Here is a 24,055-nt window from a genome sequence, read left to right on the forward strand (position 1 = left end):
CTTTTTCTCTGATATAACATGTATATCATCTGTTAATATTTGTTGATTATATTGTAGCTAACAAGAATGTCGTCAGATGATGCAGGAACCAAAATGAAACAGCTGACTGTGCTTGTTTCAGGAGCTGAAATTGTGAAAAATCACCTGATATCATCAATTGAATCCCTGTGTGGCTTCAGCAGGATCAGACTGCCTGCTGCTTGCAAACCCAGCTACAAACAGCGAGAGCTTATTAAAATGCTATTAAGAGTTCATCAGCCCATCACATACTGTATGTGTCACAGTGAGCATCGCCGATACAGCCAAAGTGGTAAAATATGTAACCCCTAGATTTGGTCTAAGCACTTTAAATAGTATTTGTAACATGGCTGTGACTTTAGGGCAGTGTCTCCTCGCTGCTATGTGAGCTACAGCCGAGGTGTTTGGAAAGTCCTGTGTCATTAAAAACATCATTTACTCAAATAAAACTTATTCTGATTCGGAGTCCATCACTCCCTGGTCATCTGTGATATAAAGGTGACACTAACCCCTAACCCAATAATCACAGTTCTCACTTGTGTTGAATGTAATATAATGCTTCTTTGCCTATTACTTTCTAAACTACCCCTTAAAGTTCAATCAGTTTTTAATGAATAATTTAAGTCCCATCTATTTGGATACACAGCGGTTGGTAAGGCCTCCTCTTCTTCCTCATGTCCACTATCATCTCCTAGACACGAGGAAGAAGAGGAGGCCTCACCAACCGCTGTCTATCCGGGGCCTTGAAGTGGAGAGGGTGAGCAGCTTTAGGTACCTGGGCGTCTACATCTCTGAGGACCTCACCTGGACACTGAACACCTCACAGCTGGTCAAGAAGGCTCAGCAGCGGCTGTATTTCCTGAGGAGGCTGACGAAATTTGGTATGTTGGCCAAGATCCTCAGCAGGTTCTACAGCTGCATTGTGGAGAGCACACTGACCAGCTGCATCATTGCATGGTACGGCAGCACTACTGCTATGGACCGCAAACGCCTGCAGAGAGTGATAACAACCGCGGAGAAGATCATCAGAACTCCGCGGCCCTCTCTGCAGAGCATCTACCATCGCAGAGTCCAGAGGAGAGCTGCCTCCATCCTCAAAGACCCCCCACACCCCCAACACGGACTGTTCACACTTCTGCCCTCGAGACGAAGGTTCAGACGTGTGAAATCCAGAACATCCAGACTCAACAACTCCTTCTTCCCCACTGCTATCAGACTCTTGAACAGCTGACCCATTTTGAACAGTTATATATTTTTTTGCACATCAGGTCATCTTGCATATTAAGCTATAGCTCTTTTGCACACATCTCTGTTTCAAATCTCCATATTTTGTCTCCTCTGTCTTCATTTATTTATTTGTACTATTTGTATTTATATGTTCTATTTCTATCTTATATATTAATCGGCATCTGTGGGTGGACAGCAAAGAAAGAATTTCATTGCACAGAGAAATGCCTTTTCTCTTGTGACACATGACAATGAACACTTTGAATCTTAATCAATAAGTGAACCAAACGGCTGTGTGACATTACCTGCAAACACTTTGCTTAAAGCTGAAGGTTAAAGTGGGCCTATTAAACTATGAGTGCCTGTTATTGAGTACTGTGCAAATGTTTCAGACCTCATTTCTTCATATGTTGCTTCAAAGACCCAGGCTTTATTGCAAGTCTTAAAGTTGTGTCGAGCAACAGTTCTCCAGGCTTTCTGAAGGTCTGTCAAAGTTTGTCTTTGGACATTAGCTGCTATTTCACTCATCGCCACTCCAGTCCATTCCCAGAGGAACGTTTGTTTTTCCTTTGTGAAGCCATTTAACACTGACTTATGGATCATTCAAGCATAAAGACATGCAGCTAACTCAAAGGACCAGTGTTGTGTCTACACGGACAACTTAGCGAAGAAGCAGTTTTAAACTGTGTCTTTGTTACTTGCAGCCTATCACAAAAACACAGATTTTTCTCCACATTTTTTTTGTCAAATGCCAAAAATAAGACAGTTTGACAGCCACAAAATAACATTTGTGCACCAAAAAGGAGATCCCCAAAGAGCTATTAGCTGAAAACCTGGCATATGTTGGCATGATCTCAGCGCGTCCTTAAAAAATGAGGAAACTAGAAAATGGACAAAAGAAGACGCAGATTATCTGAAAGTCACGTCATCAAGAAAAGACCTGAGAAATGTATCTTCAGCTATCCCAGCTACTGTTCACTGAAGCCTCATCAGAAATGGTCTCAGTGGAGGGGTGGCTGTCAAGAAGGCATTCTTAGGGAAGGGACACAGGGGGGAAAGGCTGAGAAATGTCAAATTACAAAAGAAATTGACAGAAAAATCAGTGGCAACAGGTTTCATGGTAAATGGCCTGTATTTGTGTAGCGCTTTACTTAGTCCTAAGGACCCCAAAGCGCTTTACACTCTACACAGTCATCCACCCATTCACACACACATTCACACACTGGTGATGGCAAGCTACAACTACAATTACTGCGGCCAAACTATTTTTAGTGATCTATCCCAGAACACGTTATTCCAAAAGTGCTGTTCTTTGCCTGTATTTGATTTATCAGCAATTGTAGTACATGTAGTTTCATGGGGTCCCGAATCCCAATTAAAATCCTGAAATGATTGTACGTATGGAAGACGTCAAGAAGGTGTTTGCCACAAAGGACGGAATAATGAAAAGTACAGTCACGTTGATCATATCTGCATCTATTTGAAATTTTCCTCAAAAATAGAAAATGTAGACTCGAGACATTTGCACGGTACTATGTTTTATATTGTTACAGTGGAATATGTTTGAATATGCTGAAGTTGTTCCTGTGAGCTTCATACTATCCAGATACTGAACTGTGGGACATGAGCCCTGGGCAGCCAATCAAAAGGAGGGTGGCTCAAATGGAGGGGAAGGAGCTAAAACAGCTTGTTTTACAGAGCGGACGACCCCAGGGTCGCACTACAGCTCAGTGTTCGCTCAATACCGAGGCTAAATGCAGTAATCCTGGAAAATTCATGTGTCCAACAGAAACGCACAGCTGTGGAGAGACTGAATGACTCGGAGACAAGAAGAGGTCGGCTTTTGTTTTTTCGTAGTCATGAAAACAGTGGCTTTTTAATGTAAACACTACATTCGATTGGTTTTTCCAGCACGGACATCCCACATGAAATAACAACCATTCACTAAAGAAGAGTAGAGGGAGAGAGAGAGAGAGAGAGAGAGAGAGAGAGAGCTGCGCAGAAAAAAAAGCATTCACTGGGTAAAGAACAAAACATAAAAAATATGAAGGAAACGGGAACAAAATGAGAGGAAAAAATGTTTCTCATGTCATTATACACGGTTGTTTTCTTTTTTAAAAACTAGAAATCAAGAAGGAAAGAAAGAGAGGTCAATATAGAGAGATGGACGAGGGCTAACATAGATTAGCATGAAGAGATAACAAATCTCCAAATCTACTTGTTGTGTGTGTATGTGTGTGTGAGTGCGAGCAAGTGTGTATGTGAGAAACTGTGCTTTTCATTGTAGACCTGGAAGGTGTTGGTTAAACTGAGGAGAGACAGAGGAGAAGAAAAGAGCATGACTTTGTACAGCGTAGATGTGTGAACATGCGGCGAGAAACGTGCTCTCCCCCAAAAAGTGGTTTGTTTGTTTTTTTTCTTCTGAAATAATAAAAAATAGATATTGTTATAATATTATATTTAATTGTTCTGAGTCAGGCTAAAGTGAGGACACGGATCTAATGCAGGGAAACAGGCAAAACGGTAAAAGGAGAAGGGGCGGGGCACAGTTCAGAGCATTATAACAAGACGGCGGGGTCGGTCTGAGATCTTCACGGATCAGCTCGCTTTGCAAAACATCTTTTATATTTAAAAAAGGGAGATATAGAGAAAGAGATACTCTGTAGCTACAAAGCACGAGAAAACTTTTTGGAATATTAACAGGATCATTAGGAACGTCGTTGGCGATACTCGGGTAATGTTCACTGGTTTCTTTATTATCGTAGTAATCAGAGTACATTTTTGTACTTTTTCAGCTCACTTTAACACGTCGCTGAACTTTCCTGTTGTCAATCCTTGGAAACTTGAATTGTCACTTTTGTTCGATATATATATATATTTGCCTCTGCTGCGTCCCACCCAGAAACTTCTCAGTTTGTTTGTTTCTGTATTTTTCTGTTTGTTTTTTTACTTTTTCTTTTTTTTTTAAGTTATCTGAGCATTATTCGTGTGTACTTTTTTTTGTCTATAAGTATGAATTAACTGATCTCTTTATACAAAGGCTTGAGTATCACATGCTATCTGGGCTTTAGAGGGAAAAGGAGGAGGACGGGGAGATGGGTTGGCAAAAAAGAAGGAGCGCCCTTTAACTTTGCAAAAATAAGCCAAAAAAGAAAGAGATGGAAATGAGAGAAGTAAAGGTGTGGCATGACGAGAGAGAGAGAAAACAGACAGGTGTGTGAAGAAAGGTGATCAGTCAATAAATAAATTAATAAATTAATCAACCATTATCAAACCAGGAGTGAGTTTTCTTACACGGAGAATGTTAGCAGATCTAGAGGTTATAACAGTGAGAAAGGTTTAATCATAACATTGTGTAGTTGCTTCTATAAGCACAGCTATCTACAGTGCAGTACCTTTGTTACATGGCACTGATAGGACTGTTAGCACATTTCCTATTGGCTCCCACACCCGGCCGTGGCCGATGGTTTGCTAGTGGCTTAGGCCTGGAAACAGGAAGCCTTACATCCTGTCGATGAAAACCACACCTTGAGTAAAATGATCCCCCAAAAAGTGACTGACAACAAAAACAACAACAAAAATCACTTAATGTAAACAAAACACTAACATTAAAATCAGCATCGTCAGTTTTAGCAGGTCTTGAGAGTTTTGGCTGACCCGTCCTAGTGCTTCTTAGTACTATTGACATTTTCATATAATTCTGCAAAAACTGTTATTACATAATCACTACTACAGCAAAAAAGAAGGACAAAGTAACACACACACACACACACACACACACACACACACACACACACACACACACACACACACAGGGGTGTCAGGTGAGGCAAAACGTGAATAAACATCAGTGTACAGACTGATACTTGCAATAAATATACATATGATCAACAAAAACAAAAGTCATAAAAAAACACATACAGGTTTGAGTTAACAACAAAAGACAACGTAAAAGAAAGGAAACGGGGAACGGAGGCTTTCATCGACTTTGTTCACAAAGTTTTCAAGGCTGCAGGGTTTCGTGTTTTCTACTAAAACAAATTTGTTTGCTTGGCAGCAAGCCCAAGAACGTCAGGAAGAGTCGGAGCGAGAAGAGAGGAGACAAGAACTAAAAACAGTATATATATATAATATATATATATATATATATGCCTATTTTTTAAATTATCCTCATTATTAATATGTACCTAGTTGCATTTTTCTTTCTTTTTTTCTTTAAATAATCAGCATCGTCATCATCGCCATCATCATTTCCACAGCAGTGTCAAAGGAAGAGGAATGAGGAGGTGGGAGGACAGAGGAAGGGACAGAGGGGGAGGATATAACAGGGTTGGTGGGCGTGCTCAGTACAAGCCACACCCTCGCAGGTTGTTGGCGATGATAATATCGGTCACGGCGTCAAACACAACCTGGATGTTCCCTGTATCTGTGGCGCAGGTCATGTGACAGTAGATTTCCTTATTTGGAGAACGATTCTTACTCTCGAACTGTGCTTGGATGTAAGCTGCTGCATCCTCGTAGGTGTTGGGTCCTGGAGGGAAGCAGATGTGTTACGACACAATTATTAAAACAGAAACTTCAAACAGGAAGTCTCATGAAAAAAGGACTCAACAAGCAGCTTTGGTTGGTTATTATTATTATTATTATATATTGTTACAATGTTGCATTCTCTTCTAAATACTTTGTTTCCAACTTTTTTCTACTTTTGCGTAGAGTTTAGATCACCCCTGCATGGACTGGTGGCCTGTCCGAGCTGTACAACAGCTGGAATAACCTCCGCCATGTGAAACTGGGTCAGTGATTACAAAAGTGAACGGACGGATTTCAGGTGCTGCTGTGGCTTTGGTGAAAGTCAGGTGAGGGACAGCCAATCACAAGAAAGCAGGTTTTGGGCAGTTGGTCTTATAGAGGTAGGAGCAAAAATGACTAGATGTCTGCACTTGTGTAAATGCAAGACAAACAAGTACTAAAAAATATAGAGCTGGAAATGAATAAAACAGCTGTTGCATAATCCTCCATCAGTACCTATAGGGCTGAGTTCACACATTCAAATACTCAGTCCTCATGTGGGTTGTTGTTAGTAGCCTAACTGTGTTACCACCATCTCTGCATTCATCACAAAGTACACAAAATATCTGTGTTTGTATCTAATTCTAAAGCTTGGACTCTGATGCGTATGCTATATACATATATGCTACAGGAAGTTAGCAGGTGGACATTGTTGGCTGTGCAACAGTGGGAAACTCACTTTCTTTATGCTTCACTGATTCTGAAAATCTGCAGGTCGAAGTATTTTCAGTCTGTTGCTAGGTTCAGTTTAGTAAAAAAAACTTAGGTATATTACTGTAAAATAAAATAAATAACTGAATCACTAAAGCCATGATTCACATGGACAGCTAGCTTTGAAATCTGCTACATAGCATCCACTTCCAGTGTTAGCTGACTCCACACCTTCCTTTGTGCTGCACTGAACGTCACACTTCACAGGAAATCTCACACCACTATTTAAAGCTAACTGTTTTAATGAGCTCAGACTTCAGAGGAAAGTAGCTTCATATCCTGTCGAGCAGTGAGACGTTTTTGTTAGCTAATGTCAGCTCAGCAGCTGAAGCGAAGCCGAGACCTGTCGACAGGGTCGGTTTAGATGATGTGATATCTTTAGCTTCATATGAACTTAGCAGGTAGCAGAGCTGTCATCACCACATAAAAGTCCAAATTAGTAAGTAGAAATACTATTCCTGTAACAGAGGTGAACTAGCAGTGCTAAATGCAGGCTAACTGGTCTGGTTTCCTACACACAGATGATCACATCTGTATCCTATTCATTTGACCTAATCTTGAAGCATATTAGCTGTATATCAGATGCAATGATAGTATACATTCTAATAGGTTTGCAGATTTATTGAATCGTACTTGGTCCTTCTGCTGGGTAAAGTCAGGACATGTTTGCGTGTGATGTAAAAGATATTTCTCCAAGATCTTTGGTTTTAAAAATATTCGTGGTTGTTAAAGGTGCGTAAAGTCTTCTGTTGGGAAGCTGAGGGAGGATGAGACACAGAAGGAGAGACTGATAGAAGACAGACTTACTGAGACTGTCAAGCAAGTTAGCCGAACGTAAGTAAAGCATGAGAGACAGGAATGAAAAGGATCAACTCAGAGACCGGAAAAGAGTTTGGAGCAGGCAGGAGGCAGCTCTCACTTATTGCGGCTGACCAACCACGACTGTCTGCTGCTTCTTATAAGCAGTCTCTTCCTTTTCTCTGTCACCACCTCGTCCGACTCTCACCTCTGTAAACTCTGTTCTCCCAGTTACAGGTTCAGGGTCTCTCTGCTACTTCCTGCTCTATTTATCTGACTCTCCTCTGCTCCTTCCCTGCTTTCCTTTTAAACAGTATATCCCTCTTTTCAACCTGAGCCTATGCAGTTCTTTAAACAGTTCGTCGGCCATCTCTGCTGCAAACTGTAAACAGTGACTTTGATTTAAAGTGCCTCGGATGGTTTACAAGTCTGTGACAGTAAATGTCAGGGCTAGAAGCAGAGCCGATGTACTGTACCGAGCAGTCGTTAATCAGCATCCAGAACCTCAGGAAGGGATTTAGAAAGCATTTAATTTCTGGGAATTACACTTAACACAGGACAGACGGTAGTCATTCATACTTTTATATCCCCTATTCAAAATGTCTCATACAGTATTGGCCTATTTTTGGCTCCTTTACACTGATTTTCATGCAAATTTCCAAATGATTTTGTACTACACAATTTTTAAGATTAAGCTCTTTCAAATGAAGCAATTTGACATTATGTGAAACTTGATCTGAGCTTCCAGTTAGCTTAACATAAAGACAGGAAGAAACAACATCACAGGACTATTAAAAGCTAACTTTTCAGTAAAGTTCACTGATTAAACAAAATGAGGAGCTCAATTAGAGGTGGGTTGCAAACTGGCTTGCAAATATACACCAACATTGTAAAGCGGTTCAAAAAGCACATCTTACATCGGATGTGTAGAAATGTGTCAGCTGATGTGGGCTGAGATCACCTGATCTGCTGAGCTCGACTCTGTGGCCTGCCTGAGTTAGTGCTACGCTCTGTTTTTGCAGTTGGCTACGTTCAATGAATGAACTTTAGATGTGTCGTTCTCGTGACTATATTTCGTCCTGTAAACACTTTTAATTCAGGAAAAGAAATTCCAAACATTTGAGATTCCCACCCACCGCTGGAAAAACCCTCAAACTTTTTTCGTACCTGTGTATTCAGGGAAGCAGATGCTGAGCGGAGATTTCTTGATCTTCTCTGCAAACAAATCCTTCTTGTTAAGAAAAAGGATGATGGAGGTGTCAATGAAGAACTTGTTGTTGCAGATGGAGTCAAACAGCATCAAAGACTCATGCATGCGATTCTGCAGCCGGGGTGGGGTGGGGGTGGGGGATTAGGGGAGATTAGGGGAACGGGTGAAGGAAAGGAGAGAGTGAGGAAACAGGTGATAGGGAGGAAACAGAAAGAAGGCCAAAGTTACACATTACCCTGACTGAGCATGTAGACACAGTCATAGACTAACATTAAAACTTTAGCAAAATGGTTAGCAGAAAACAAAAAGGAAGACTTTTAATGACCTGCAGAGACAAATGTGGGCCTCACACTGAAACACCAACAACAAACTGTGACAGTATTAATTTGTTTGGCCTGCTCGGGCAGGACTCGCCCATATTTTCAATAAATAATTATAGTTTGTGGAGGAAAGCAAAACATATTCTGGTAAACATTTACATTCAAATCTGCTCCAAGTGCAAACACACACACACACACACACACACACACAGAGGACAAAGAAAAATAATCAACCATATCAAGTTACTCATGTGATGCTTTATTGTCTTTGTCTCATGTATAAATACAACATCCAATAAATTATGACAACAGTGAGGGAGTTACAGCAGATGCATTTTATGCACAGTGATGGATAAAATGCAGCATTCACACGCACGCGCAAGCACACGGTCATACAAACTCACACACGCACAGATAACAGCTTTGTAGATGTGGCGACTTGTACAGTACAGCGAGTGTTGGTTGGTACCAGCATGTTGGTTGAACGGAGACTGGAAGGTTAAAGCAGCGAGAGCACGGCGAGTGCAAGGATGCCGATGTGCAGCGACATAAACTCTACCTGATTCTATCATGGCTCATTACGGTCATGTCCCCCAGCTCGCTGACATCTCTCCCAGCTCAGCAGCATGGCAGGGACCTCCGCAGAGGCCTGAGTGCACATTACATCAGCTGCTGAGGTTTAGCAAGGACTGAATGTTAAAAGGTTGCAAGCAAAACCCTGTTTCTAAATCCAAATTACAAATAAGTCAGCAAAAACACACCACAGAGCTCATTTAAACCTAACACGGGAAAGATTTGGCACTTCGGTTTGGCTGCCATTGTGACATTTCAACAGCTTTTTGTGCTGCTGTGGCAATGACATGGCAAAAGGTGCTAACATTTCTTTTGTGACACCACCTGCTGCCCAGAAGCGCACCCACGCTGCTGTCCCCAGCTCTCCAAGCTGAATAGGCCACTGATTGTGTTATCCACACAGCACAACAATGCAAACAAACGACCCACAAATGTGTCCTTCAGCGCAGCCTATAGGAATGAAGTATTTGCCATTAATATGAAGTATTTGCTACTTCCTTGTCCTCCTCTTGTCCTCTTGACCTCGCCTACTGTTGCAGTTGTCTTCTGTTATTTGGGATTGGTTCTAAACCACTAATTGTGTTACAGCTCGCCTGAAGCAGAAACAACGACGAGGTCTAAAAGGTAATAATGTGAAGGGCCGCACGTTTCTCATCCCGGGCGCCTGCTCCGTGTCATGAACATACGAGACTGAACTGTAAACACTGTAGGTGAAGCAGAGCACTTACACTGTTCACCTCCACTAAAAAATGAGGCTTTCACATTTTTAATTGCGTAACAGACTGACTTTGGTCTTTTCACCTCTCATCATGTACACCATCACCTCGACTGAACTGTTTATGAAAAAATATGTTTCTGCTCAATTCAGTAAATTTTCTATTAGCTGCTGTTTTTAGCGTATGTTCATCAGTAAAATTCAAGTGTTGTGTTCTGTGAATAAATTTAGTCACACACTGATCTGAGATCACTCTAACCAATTTAACAGCCTGAATCCCTGTAGGTCCGTGCGGTGCCTCAGGTTAACGTTGCAAGACAAAGCTCCAACACTGTCCTGTCACCGTCAGCCCAACGGCAGCACAAACGTAACGGTTTCCTTTCATCTGCATGTTAACGGCTACCAGGAGGCGCAGCACAAGCAACACCTTTGCAGAGCAGCAGTCGTCAGCGCAGCGTGGATGTGGAGTGACTAAACAGAGTGTATCTCATGCTGGCTCAGGGGTTGGGAAGGGCACCTGTAACCGGAAGGTCGCCGGTTCAATCCCGGCCTCTCTGTCCTGGTCGTTGTGTCCTTGGGCAGGCGCTTTACCCTACCACCTACTGGTGTTGGCCAGAGGGGCCGAAGCGAATGGCAGCCTCGCCTTTGCAGAGGGCAGCAACCGTAGCTTGCCTCCACCAGTGTGTGAATGTGGAGTGAATGAATAATGTCAGTAAAGCGCTCTGGGTGCGCTATATCAGTGTTGAAAAATCATTTAGGCAAGCCTGGTTCTGCGGAGGTTTCTTCCTGTTAAAGGAGTTTTTCCTTCCCACTGTCGCCAAAGTGCTTGCTCATAGGGGGTCATATGATTGTTGGGTTTTTCTCTGTATTTATTATTGTGCTATCTACTGTACAATATAAAGCGCACAGGCGACTTTTGTTGTGAGCTATAAAATAAAATTGAATTGAATTGAAAAATTGAAAGGAGATTTGGCTTTATTACGAGTGAAATGTGCGATTGCAATGATACTAACCTCTGCACTGCATAGACGGGGAGGGAAAGGATCGTGTTTGAACTCTGTACGCGATCATTCCACGGTTTAACAAAAAAATCCAAATTTATAGAAGAACTTTGATTTTTGGATCGATGGGATTAAGCACCGATTTCAGCATGTCAACACTAAACACTTTGTGTTTGGAAAGAACAGAAGCTTCATGCAAAGTGTAGCGAATGAATGAAGCTACTGAGAGTGAAAACTAAGGAGAGGCTCACACAGAACGCAGAGAGACCGTTTTCCTTTCTCTACATGTAACAGATCAGTCAGAGCAGACGACGCCTGTAGCAGTCGTGGCAGCGGCTTGTTGTGTGGCCGTGTGAACCTCTTTGGCTGGAAACTGCAGTATTATTTGGCAACTAAGGTGTTGTGACATTTTGAAGCCCCGTGAGTGTGTTTGTGTGTCTGAGGCCTGTCTGTGCTGAAAGGGTAGATAGGTGCCCTCTGGGTAATTAATCCACAGATGCTGCCTCCACCGCAGCACCCATGGGCTGATGTTGTCTCTTACACAACACACACACGTTCATGAGCACGTACACACACACACACACACACACACACACACACACACACACACACACACACACACACACACACACACACACACTGTGACCTTTTCTGTACTATCAACAGACACACATAGGTAACTATATACAATCTGAAAACATGAACACACAAAAGACACATCAGTACACGGCACACAGCATGCAGGCTGAACGACAGCCTCAGGGAGCACTCTGTTTCTAATTACCAAATTTGGCACAGATGTGGTCGGACGGGCCGATGATGACATCTACCTGTGCTCCAAAAATGGCAGCTCTGAGCAGAGGGAGCACATCTGGTTGTTTATGCGTGGATGGAAAAGTGGAATAAAGCGAATGCCCTTCTCATACATAAAGATGACTCTGTTTGGCGGGGAGCGCGCTCGGCTTAGTTTGACGATGTCAACTGTGGCTACACGGAGGAACTAATGACGTAGCTCCTGTATTGCTCTCTCTGAGCGGGGTCTGACAGCGCCGTCACTTCTCTGTTCATTTTATGATCAATTCCAAACAGACGTCGAGCTACTCGATCGGCACAAAGGAGAACAGCGTGGATACAATCGTAGTCACAGACTCTGCGTTCCTGTCCCAGAGGACAAACACATCAGTCTGTAATCTTTCAAAGCTCACCTCTGGTTTTTTAAGGTGGAATGGAGGACAGCAGGGATATTGCACGGTGCAGCCTGACACAGTGGATGCAGTGCCAGTGCCCTTTAAAATCAATACTTCTGCTGATGCATTATCCAGGCAGAAACGGCACAAGCTTCTGTGGCTCTTTGTTTGAATTGATTTTAAGGAGTCCCATGCAAGAAGCAAGATGAGCCTGCAGCTGGGAATGACGTCTGCAGGGATTAACGATGACAGTGGCGTGGCTCAAGCAACAACATCCTCTTTATGCACTCATTTACACTATGAAATTAGATCCAATCAAAAGAGGAAACTATCAGGAGGTTTACTGAAATCTACACGGGCCTAAAAAGTTTCATCCTGGATGAAATGCACAGCAGTAAGATTTCGTGCTATGTTCTCACGGCCCGACTCTTTAGAATGACACGATTTTATTTTAAAAAGTCCACAGAGTGGACCTTTAATGTGAGGATGACCAGGATAAAAGTTCACAGCACAAATAAGCATCCAGCAGGAGTGTCTGTCTGTCTGCAGTGTCCCTGTGGACCACCCACTAGTGACCAGGGTGTACTCTGTTTTTCACTATGGGAACTTTACGTGTAAAAGTGGCAATCCCATTCAAATAAAACATACAAAATTCATTATAGATCATTATTTTTATCATTTGCATTTCACAAAAGTGTTGCTGTAACTCCCCCCTCAGCTTCTTAGTGGGCACAAATACTCTACTACTCTGAAAATATCATACAATTATTTTCATTGACTTAACAGCTCTGAAATTAATACTTAGTACTTAAAATGCCTGCAATAAAGTCAGTTTTGATTGAAGCTTTGAGTTGGCTAAACTTGACCCCCACTAAGACTAATCATATGCACGTTTGCGTCGACTTTTGGTATAAGGGACAAATTTATGATAGAAAAGTATGAATACACAAATTGAAATCAAAGGAAAAAAAGTAAATACATCTGGTAGACGAGTGACTCAGTACACTGTGTTCGGCTCAGCTGGTCTCTCGTTCTGCTTCTCAGCTTAGGTATTGTGCAGAATATCTGTAGCACAGCGAGAACAGATTTTAGATAGAAGGTACGATTAAAATGAACGGTTCTTAATTAGGATTGAAAAAGATAAGATGTCTCAGCCAACCAACCACCAAAAACCAACCAGTTAATTCAAATTTGGCCAGTATGAGAAATGAGAACAGCTCAGATCCCACATTTGACCGACTCTCTCACATACAAGTCAAACACCCAGCATCCATTGGCCAAAGTTTAATAACATCATCAGTACAGGCCACACCCTTTGAGGTTATTAGCTATGATGACGTCAGTGACGGCGTCAAAGACAAACTGGATGTTGTTGGTGTCCGTAGCACAGGTCACGTGGGAGTACACTTCTTTCTTGGGTGACTTGTTCTTGCTCTCATATTGAGACTTGATGTATCCCAGTCCCTCTGTGTAAGTGTTTACACCTGAGGAGACACACACACACACACACAGTAAAAAAAAACAAACCCCAGTTCAATTCAGTATTTACACAGCGCCAAATCACAACAACAGTCGCCTCAAGGTGCTCTATACTGTAAGGTAGACCCTACAATAATACACACAGAGAAAAACCCAACAATCATATGAGCAAGCACTTTGGCGACAGTGGGAAGAAAAACTCCTTTTAACAGGAAGAAACCTCCGTCAGAACCAGGCTCAGGGAGGGGCGGGGCCATCTGCTGTGATTGGTTGTGATCTGAACCTTTGTATCCGTGAGCTGCCCTCAATATTTTCTGAAAACATCACCTTTGACTCTCAGCACACGTTTAGCTGAGGTGTGCTCTGTCGGCCCTTAAGCCAAGCTTCAATAAAAATGATGCACGGGCCACATTCTCAGACGAGGTGATTTCAGACAGATAAATGATACGTGATGGAAGCTAATATGTCCTGTTATTGCTGGCACAGTCTGCAACTTCCTGAACATTATTAATGTGTTACAGACTTCAGAATGTGACAGATACGAGGCCCTAAAGCTAAAAATAACGGAGCCATTATTTGTACCGTGCATTGATCAATTTACCAGCACTGGCAAATCTACTGTGCAGCCTTTTAGCTCAAGAGTATTATCAACTGTTCTGCCTTTACGCAAGCATTTGGCAGGTAATGCAGCTTGAATTGGTACAGTGCTTTTAGAATGAGTCAGATCTCACTGATTGGAGCAAATGTTGTTCCAAGTGTCGCTAACATCTATCTGGCTCTCAGCCATTAGCAGCACTGTGGTTCGTCTGTCTGCTCCGGCGGCAACTTCATCAGAACAGGCACAAAGTCTGGCCGTGCAGAGGGATGAAGAGAGGAGGAGACGAGGGGCCAAAAACAAGATTGGAATTCTAATTCTCGCTTTCTCACAGTCCCGCTGGCTCGGCCTCTTGCGTTCCCACCATCTTGCTTTGCCTGTGTTGTTATAATTTTCTCACACTCTTGCTCTCTCCGTCTCTGGCATTACCCCCCCCTCCCCGCCTCACATGTTGTCTTGTCTCTCGTTTCCTCTCTCACTGGAGCTCTTCTCGTGCTCCCACTAACACCCCTGCATTCATTCCTTGTGTCTCTTTGTCTGTATTCAACGTTATGTTCGACTTTCATACTTTCTTAGAAATCAGCACAATTGGGACTCAGAATTTAGACTTCAAAACTGAGAACTACATATATGAATGACCAGGTTTGACTCATTTGAATGTATTTTTGCTCTGCGTGAAATCTCAACATACTTGTTTTTAATGAAAGAGTAACTTCAGTGAATGATAGCTTGCTGTCTTAAATCGTCAACCACACCACCAGCTCTACTATAGGTGCAGCTGCACTTTGGTGACAAAAGAATGGACTTTTACACCATAATGCAGTTACGAAAGGGAAGTCACTTTGTTTAGTCTGGGTAGCTAATGCTACTCAGCAGCTGTCCACAGATCTCAGGCTCGTTTCAAGAAAAATAAACAGCTGGAGCAGCTGAAGAAGTTTGCAGACATTTCTGCTCGATTGCCGCTTCGCCTAATTATAAATACGGGTGTGTGTGCGATACTTAATAGCAGCATCTGGTGCTGACAGTTTGAATGTGAAAAAAGTAATTCACCCACAGTTTAGAAAAAGAAATGGATAACAAACCTTTTCCCCTAGTCCTGATTCGACACAACTATCAAACCCTGGAGGTACAAATACTGTAGCCAGACTGTGTTAACAGACCTCTCTGCACTGAATCATCCTTGTTATTAATCTCTGTCTCTCTTCCACAGCATGTCTTTATCCTGTCTTCCTTTCTCACAGCAGATGGCCCCGCCCCTCCCTGAGCCTGGTTCTGCTGGAGGTTTCTTCCTGTTAAAAGGGAGTTTTTCCTTCCCACTGTTGCCAAAGTGCTTGCTCATAGGGGGTCATATGACTGTTGGGTTTTTCTTGTGTGTATTATTGTAGGGTCTACCTTACAATATAAAGCACCTTGAGGCAACTGTTGTTGTGATTTGGCGCTGTATAAATAAAGTTGAATAGATTTGTAGCAAACATATTTTTCCATTTTACATTCCAGTGTTGACGAATGCTGTGAGGAGCCACCAAGCGATATCTAGCTGGGAACTAATGATTCTTAAAGCCTGCAGCTCTGATGTCAAGCAGGAACACTGCTGTAACTTCTGATGTAGTTATTTGAATACATACTGCATTTGTAGTATTGACTGTACCTGGCAGTGTAACCTGTGGCCTAAGCAGGACAGGGCACATAAGATTTGATGTCATTTTTACATTTATCCACTGAGATCGGCTCAAAGCTGTGGGCAGATTGTGAATCAGGCTAGGATCCACTCTTACAAGTGTGTACTGTCAATATATAGAAACCACCATATAAAGACATATTTGACATATTTGATATCTGACCTCTCCTTAAAAGTCGAGAGATTGATCCGAAGGCCAAAGTGATACTTTTTAAAACGTTGTTTCCTGCTGTGTAAGTAATGATGTAGCCTCTGACCTTTTCTTCAAGGTCAAATTTCCATAAAATGTCTCTCATCTTTGAACCTTTTGTTTGTATCGTAACATTTAGGGAATGATGTTGGTATATGGATTTCCTAAATATCACGTTATAGCTTGCGTTCAAATATCTCGTCACCTTTGACCTCTGATCTCACTGTTCCATTTCACAGCTGCCTTTCCTTTACTGCACTGCAGTAAATCCTCGGCACAGGTTTGGACTCTCGGAGAGCTTCGAGTTTTAGTGTAAAAACCCACGTTTGGCTTTTCTTAACATAACTACACTTTATGAGACGTCACTGTGCAGGGCCGTATGTACCAGTGTACTCGGGGAAACAGATGGACAGCGGCGACTTGCTGATCTTGGTTTCAAAGAGGTCCTTCTTGTTCAGGAAGAGGATGATGGAGGTTTCCTCAAACCACTTGTTGTTACAGATGGAATCGAACAGCTTGAGAGACTCGTGCATGCGGTTCTGGAGGAGAAAGATTAGCACGAGTTAATGGGGCTGTTAAACCGCTAACCACTAACACACTGTAAAAAGGACATAACAGAAACACGGGCATATAGTATTCACCTACATGCATACACAAAGCAAAATTAAGAATACCCATATCACATGCACACAATCTTAACACAAAGAGGAATTAAGATTGAAGCTAAGATCAGAAGTCCTGGGAGTTCCTCTTGGAAAGTGACACGTATATCTGGGTATGTATCAACATATCAGTAATCAACATTATTAGTAATCTAAATAGCAAAGCCATGCTCTTTTAGCCAGTTAGCTTCTATTACACTGAGCAACTAAGCACAAGCACTGTGCAGAGTGAGGCTTTAAGGAGGAGGAGGTAACTGCATGGGCTAGCAGCATGTGTTTGAGGAAAAGGCTGCAGTGACAGTTTGTGGAGGTAATGAACTGTAAAGGCAGGGAAGGAGGAGCAGGAGGAGGAGGAAGCTCAACTTAATACTGGACTTTGAAACTAAAAGCTCTGCAAGTGTTTTCTGACTATATTTATCTTCTCGGCCAAACAGAAACAATGCATGTGCTTCATAAATGAATAATTAGTATCCACTGTTTGGTTGGCTACTAAAATAAGTAGAAGATGAAACAAAACTGAGGCCTGGATTATTTGTTCATACACAATAACAAGCCTGTTCATGCTACAGTGAAATTGATTCAGAGAAAGAGTTGAAAGCAGTTTCTCTCCAGTTTGATTTCTTTCCTGCTTAGATCAGGACAGGGGAGCAAAAGCAGCTGATTGGATTAGGGAAAAACAGATCTATAGAAAATTAGAAGAGCTTTAAAAAGTTAACAGGAAGAAAAAGAGAGAGAAGAAAGCCAGACAACATTTTTGGATTGAGCGGTTCACAGTCACAAAGAGACGCTGCTTTCAACTCTCAGAGTGTGCGTACACCTATCGGGGTGGTTTCATACCTGTCTGTGGGTGGAGCTTCTGTAGAAGATCTGACTGCTCATTGGTTAGAGAAGACAGTCGATGGCAACAGTGACAGGAGGAGTGGAAGTAGCCAGAGATGCTGCAGGGCGGAGCTTAGAGCAGGAACAGAAAATGCAAGGAACCCCGCCGCCCCAACCCAAGTCCCATTTCCTTTTTACAAAACCCTCCTCTTCTATCCCACAGACACACACATGCATCTCAAGTGCTAAAAAGAAAGTGTTTAGGCAGGAAGACAGTATCCCCATACAGCAGTCGTCTCGTCAAAGGGTGGGGGGATACGCCTGCGTTCGTAAGAGCGTTCCAACAGAAATGAGATAAGGAGGTGACACAGAAAAAACACAATGCAAGAGCTGCTGGAGTAGACGCAATAGAACAAGAAAGCAACAGTACTGAGTGTAGCGCGACCCGTGTTGATGTCTCTGTGACACACGGTGAGCTCTGTCCTCTGAAACAGCCCACGAATAAATCTGGGACTAAACAGTTTTCCTGTTCTACCAATGGCAGCAAATCTGCAAGTGTGAAAGGCTTTAAGTAACATTTACTCTGTTTTCCACACAAAACAAGCTTTTCACCATTTGAACTTCTTAAATATATCTGAAGCTGTGACTCATACGTATCATCTCTAGTTTAAACAGAAGTGCTATGAATGTCGTGTGTGTGGGTTATTATGGGATGTATAATGTCAAAGTTCGTAACAGTGAAAAGTGAATGAACGAGGCCTTCGGCCCTATCTTGTTTTTTGCCACCATTTATTATTATTATTATCATCATTAATAATAACAATAATAAATAAGTTAACCACCCTGAGCTCACACACGCCCTGACGACACAGCTCCACCCCCCAAATCCAAGGACTTCCCTCTGTACACAAACCACCATCACTACTGGGTGATACTTAATTTACGTGCAATAACCCACACTGTGAATATATAACACTATTTATTTTTTCTGATATTTGTATATTTGATCACTTTTGATATTGAGACTGTTCATGTGTCACCCCCCCTTTCTTTGCCCACATGTGAGCAGATGTTCTGTATCTCACTGTGCATGCTTATAGTGACATTAAAAGACTAAGTCACATGACTTCGGCGCTCTCTAGTATTCTGGGAGTTCTTGGGAAAACATTTAGGACCTTTAAACACAGTTAAATGCAGGCATGGAGTATGGCATCATGAAACAGCCTTCAAAACAAGTCAGCAGACAGAGCAGTGAGGACTGCAGATGCATGATCTCGGTCTGATAGGGAAAAGAAAAATCTCCCGTCCAGGAAGGTTTAGTATAATGGGAAATATTGCCATTCTAATTAAATCCACAGCCTATCAGCGACTTTGATGAACTGCCCAGAAGGGATATGCAGTATGTATTACTTCATCACTCCCATTACTGCGGGAGGGTTGTAATCTTTACCATCGACTGTGTAACATCCTTACTGCGGCTCGTAATTTTGGAATCAGACGCATCTGCTAGTAAAACTGAGAGAGGATGCAGCAGCTCGCTGAAAACTGGTTATCTGCCTGCTGATTATAACTCCTACACTTAGTGTTTGCTGTTCAACAATAACAGTGTTAATTTGAGTTTTTGGAATTATGTCTGCAGATTAAAAAATCTCCAGCTAGTGTTGTCTGAACATATCAGCGGTGTTTTCTTTCTATCGAGCGATCATGAAGTATGACACCTTTAACTGAAACCCCTGTGGCACTGGTGCAGAGGTCACAGAGGCTGCCTTTCACCGTTGCTACAGCCCAAGCAGGTTGCCCTTGGGTGGGTGTGTCCTGCTGTCTCTCTGCCTTAGGTGCCACCTTTTTTCCATACAGCTGACTCCCATCAGCAATTAGAAGTATTTAAGGCCAGAGAAGGTGAGCTGCCAGAGAGCCATGTTGGTGGTTGCAGCTAGTGAGCTGTGTTTGGTGATTGTTTGCCCCTGCTCGGTGGAGAGGAGTGTGTTGGATGACTAATCCTTTTTTACTTACTTTTCAGTTTACTGACCAACGCTTGAGTTTTGTTTTGTTTCTTTAAATGGTGATAGTGGCTTGTCTCTTTTAGTTCAGTTGTTAATAGAAGCAGTAATAAAACTCTTTAATTTAACCATTTTGCCTCTGTCTCCTTTTTTTCCAACCTGGACACTTTGTTACTTTCCCTCATCCCCTGTACCTTTTTAAGGGAACTACCTGTCACCACCTGCACCAATCAAGCTGCAGTTTACAGCTACATCATATATTCATTTCTTAACACACATCTGTGACCTAGCTGCACAGAGGATCAATGCAATGGCCACTGTTTCAGTTCCGTATGCGAAACATGCGATATGGCAGCAATCTGCCCTTCTGTTCCTGAGTTACTGCGTTGACTACATGTGGACAGAAACGCACTTTGAAAAAGGTCCAGGCTGCTTCTTTTGGTGAGATTTTTCTGTTTCCATATAGGTTTGTAAAGACGCATGCACGACTGTGAAACAGCAAGCTCACAGCTACGACTGTTTACAACTGCATCGCTATTTATACGGTTGCACAGAAACACCACATTTTAAATGCACTGAGAAAAGCGGCAAAAACAGGTCGAAGCTATTTGTGAGCACGTTTTGTGATGGATATTTCCTCTCCTCGAGCGCCCGTCTTCTGGTGCTCCCAGCTCAGAGGGAAGCTTGATGACAGCTGCATAAATAGATGAGCACCTGAACACATTTCGACTTCCTGGAATTCTCCCAGGATTCACTTTACGCTTATAAATAGGTGCGAGTGCTGTGCATTCAAATCAGTGTATTTGTTTTAGGTTGCACGATATAATCGTTAGGGATCCTCTGTGGCTGATGTAACCAGATAACTTCTTTCTTCTCTGCACTGACGACACGTCACCTGTCCCACACTCTACAGTCGCTATCTCTTCCACGCAGCATGTGGAACATTCGCTATGTCCAAGTTAGAAATTTGTTTATTGTCCGTTGCAGTGAAGAATAATTTGCATGGAGAAAAATAACTTTGCATTCAGTTACAACTTTTTTTTTTAAAACAAACAAGTCTGAAAACTATTTTCCGTGGGGACTTCAGCGTCCTCACGTATACTGCAGCAGGAAGTGAGTAAAAGCCCAGAGGATAATTCCACAGAAGTTCATTGTGTAGTACGACAGTATCAGCATGACGTGCGGTTTACCACAGAGTCAGTCTGTGGGTCCTAACGGGAATGCATTAGGTATTTATATATAACCCTTTCAGACGTGCACGGCTTGATTTCTTCAGACATTTCTCCATCCCCGTCACAAGCTTTATGTCCGCTTGCATGTGACAAGGATAGATCTATCTTTATACTGGCTGCTTGTCGTGTGTGCCGTGACCTTTGTTTTCCTAAATCCAGAATGTATAAACGTGGGAAGGATTCACTGGAATACAGCTCTGATGCTGGTTATTTGGCAGTGACAGAGAGAGAGCACAGCTGTGAACACGTGTCCTTACCGTGGTCTCGTCCTCATGCAGCACCTGGTCATATCCGCTGAGCGCCACACAGAAAATGATGGCTGTGACATCCTCAAAACAATGAATCCACTTCTTCCTCTCTGACCTTTGACCTCCCACATCAAACAGCCTGATGGACACAAGAGACAAACACGGGAAACAAGATCAGATTTTTTTAACACAAACATAATTTAAATCGTCAATTATTACATTTGTACAGAATAGAAATGATAAATTCAATTCAGTCAAGTCAAATTAGAAGGTGATTCAATTTGAAGCTCATTTCGAAGCATAATTCAATTTGAGAACGACTTCTTAGTAGAAGTCCAAACTGACGGAGATCCGGGGAGTAAAGCAGCTTTCAGTCCGTGTGTTTAACACAGTCCTAATAACAGGACACGTTTACGTCCACACAGAAGGACTCTGGCCTCAGTCCTGGACCTGAAGGTGCTCTGAGGATGTCTGATATTAACAGCGTGCCGAGTGGCGTCACAAGGATCTCCTTGGATTTCCTTCTTTTCTCCTTGGAATCTGATTTTTGAAACATTTTGTGGTTTAAAGAAACACAGAAACACAGTTTTTTTTTTAACCTGCCTTATGCTGACATAATTTCCTTATACTGTTATTTTGGATATCACTGATGAAGATCTGACATGTGACTTTCACTTATTCACGTTCTTCAGATGAACAAAGGAGCTCTTATATTTGCTGTCAGAAGCTTGCAATTAGGAATTCCTCTGCATGAGCGAGGACAGTGTCTCTGTATATGCTCACTGTACCTGCTGACTGCAGTGTGTATAGATCAGGGTGTTAGCCTGACACTAAATCCTATCAGGGTTTTATCACAGTGAGTGAAATGGAGCTTCAGAGTATCTGGATTTGTTTCTCCCGTCTCTCCTCTGCAGCGACAGTTTTCCGGATCGATTACCACAGACACGTGGCAATTTCTGACGACAGGTTTGATTTTCTGAGGACTACACTAGAGCTGAAACTGTCGGGGTAGCTCAACATCTGTCACATGTATACAAAAACACACACTAATCAAAAAACAGGCGTCTGCTGCACTGAGAGTAAGTCAACTGACGTTGCAAATGACCAGATTCTGATGTGCAATTTTAGAAAAGAACATAACAACCACCCTAAAGGGCTCAATCCACAGTGAGATGAAGTCAGTCAAGTCTGTATAATGGTAGGTAGGCTCATGGGTTACACCCAGGAGAGGAACACTGTAGCCTCCCACACACTGCCTGACTGCTAGTAATAGCAATTGAGCTGACAATATTTAGGCTTCTTCAACAAAGCACAGCCAGCACAACTCCTACACAGCAGTGAGAGTGACAGAGGAAAGCATCACTCAGCAGAACGAACTGCACGATATAACCCAAGCAAAAGAAGGAGGAAAAGCAAAACAAGCATTAGCTGCCAAATGTGATGTGCATCCATCCAAAAAAATAATTGGTGTCTATGCTGCACTTATTAACCTCTCTGCTGTCTTCAGTTAGGACATGAATGTGTGTTTATACCTGCACACATCCACATAAGTAGGGCGGAAAATGAGCGATTAGATTAGACGCCAGAACAGGACTCGTCCCTTCTCTTTCCTATAATGTCTCTCCTCTCTGTCATCATTCCCACAGCTCCTTGTTCTAATTGAATCAGAGCTCATTTAAAAAGAAGGGAATCATAAATATAGACACTTGTTTAAAGCATTTAATCTCATTAATTACAGGCTGGAGTTCCTACTGTACGCTTGGATAGAGGAGCAGTAAGAGGCACCGCTGCGAGTAAAGCACAGAGCGCACACATCGGGGCAGCTGTCGCTTTCACCGATGGATACTGACCTGAAATGAAGGTTTTTGAAGGTAAAGTGTGTCTCGACGATGCCTGTGGTCTTCACTCGGGTCCTCAGGATGTCCTGCTCTGTGGGCTGGTAGTCTGCCGCACCAATTCGATCTAGGCTGTCTAGGTAGCTGCACACAGACACACAAAATTCAGAATCTGACACAACAACTGTTGTACCCATACAACAACTGCAGGAAAATACAACGTGTAAATGAGGCCAAAAACATCAGCGAGCCATTGTTCTCACCAATTTCCCTGAAGTGTCCTGTACATCCACCAGGAGCTCATGTAAGTGGCTCAGTGTTGCTGATTGCATTGACAGAGATGATGAAGCGAATGGATTTGTGGTGCTATAACCTACTTTCAATTTAAGTGTGAATTTGTGTTGCATAATGAGCACAACCTGACACCCACCGCTGTAGATCTGTAAATATCTGAGCTAATTCCAGGTGTTTCTGTTCTTTCCCTGCTCCTTCTATGGGAAGTGAGCCTCAAATCAACACTGCAGCAACAGCAATGTGTCACATGGTTCGATATGTGATTCTAAAAATCTATTTTAGTAGCTCAGAAATGTTGATTAAATTTTGGTTTACTGGATAACAGCAAACCTCTCGCTGCTACACATTAGATGAATAACGTCTGTCTGAAATACAAAGTTACCACATGGAGCAGCCACTTGGTAACAAGTGAGAAAGGGGAATGGGAGCATTCACTTATGTAATGGAATATCCCTGGAAGTGGACCTTTATTTTTTAATGTGGACGTATAAATCAAATAATCGTGAACAGCAGAATCCAGAGAATCATTCTCTCAGTCACTCGAGCTCTCACGCTATCTACTGTAGCACAAAGCTAAGGGCGACAGAAGGAAGAGCTACAGTTATGTTAGAGTCACTTTGTGTTGTTAGGTTTGCCTGCATCTTTAACACCTGAATACTGCTCTGGTTCCAGCTGTACAATATGCACCTTGGAA

The 24,055-nt window shown here is 42.5% G+C and overlaps 1 protein-coding gene across 2 annotated transcripts in view; it reads right to left on the reverse strand.

The window, feature by feature from the left end:
* Window positions 1-3,091: 3,091 nt before the first annotated feature.
* gnao1a (guanine nucleotide binding protein (G protein), alpha activating activity polypeptide O, a) overlaps window positions 3,092-24,055 on the reverse strand; it is a 92,270-nt gene continuing 71,306 nt past the window's right edge. Inside the window, exons 5-8 of one of the 2 annotated variants that reach the window (XM_031738929.2) lie at window positions 23,083-23,211; window positions 21,242-21,371; window positions 8,491-8,644; window positions 3,092-5,776 (exon numbers count right to left, since the gene is read on the reverse strand). In XM_031738929.2, the coding sequence (XP_031594789.2) occupies window positions 5,589-5,776; window positions 8,491-8,644; window positions 21,242-21,371; window positions 23,083-23,211 (601 nt within the window). In that variant the 3' untranslated portion in view covers window positions 3,092-5,588. Of the gene's footprint in view, window positions 5,777-8,490; window positions 8,645-11,062; window positions 13,814-16,656; window positions 16,811-21,241; window positions 21,372-23,082; window positions 23,212-24,055 lie in introns of those variants that run through there. The other variant, XM_031738930.2, reaches the window with a different exon arrangement.

This window comes from Oreochromis aureus, linkage group 7, assembly GCF_013358895.1.
Source record: "Oreochromis aureus strain Israel breed Guangdong linkage group 7, ZZ_aureus, whole genome shotgun sequence".
Taxonomy (NCBI): domain Eukaryota; kingdom Metazoa; phylum Chordata; class Actinopteri; order Cichliformes; family Cichlidae; genus Oreochromis; species Oreochromis aureus.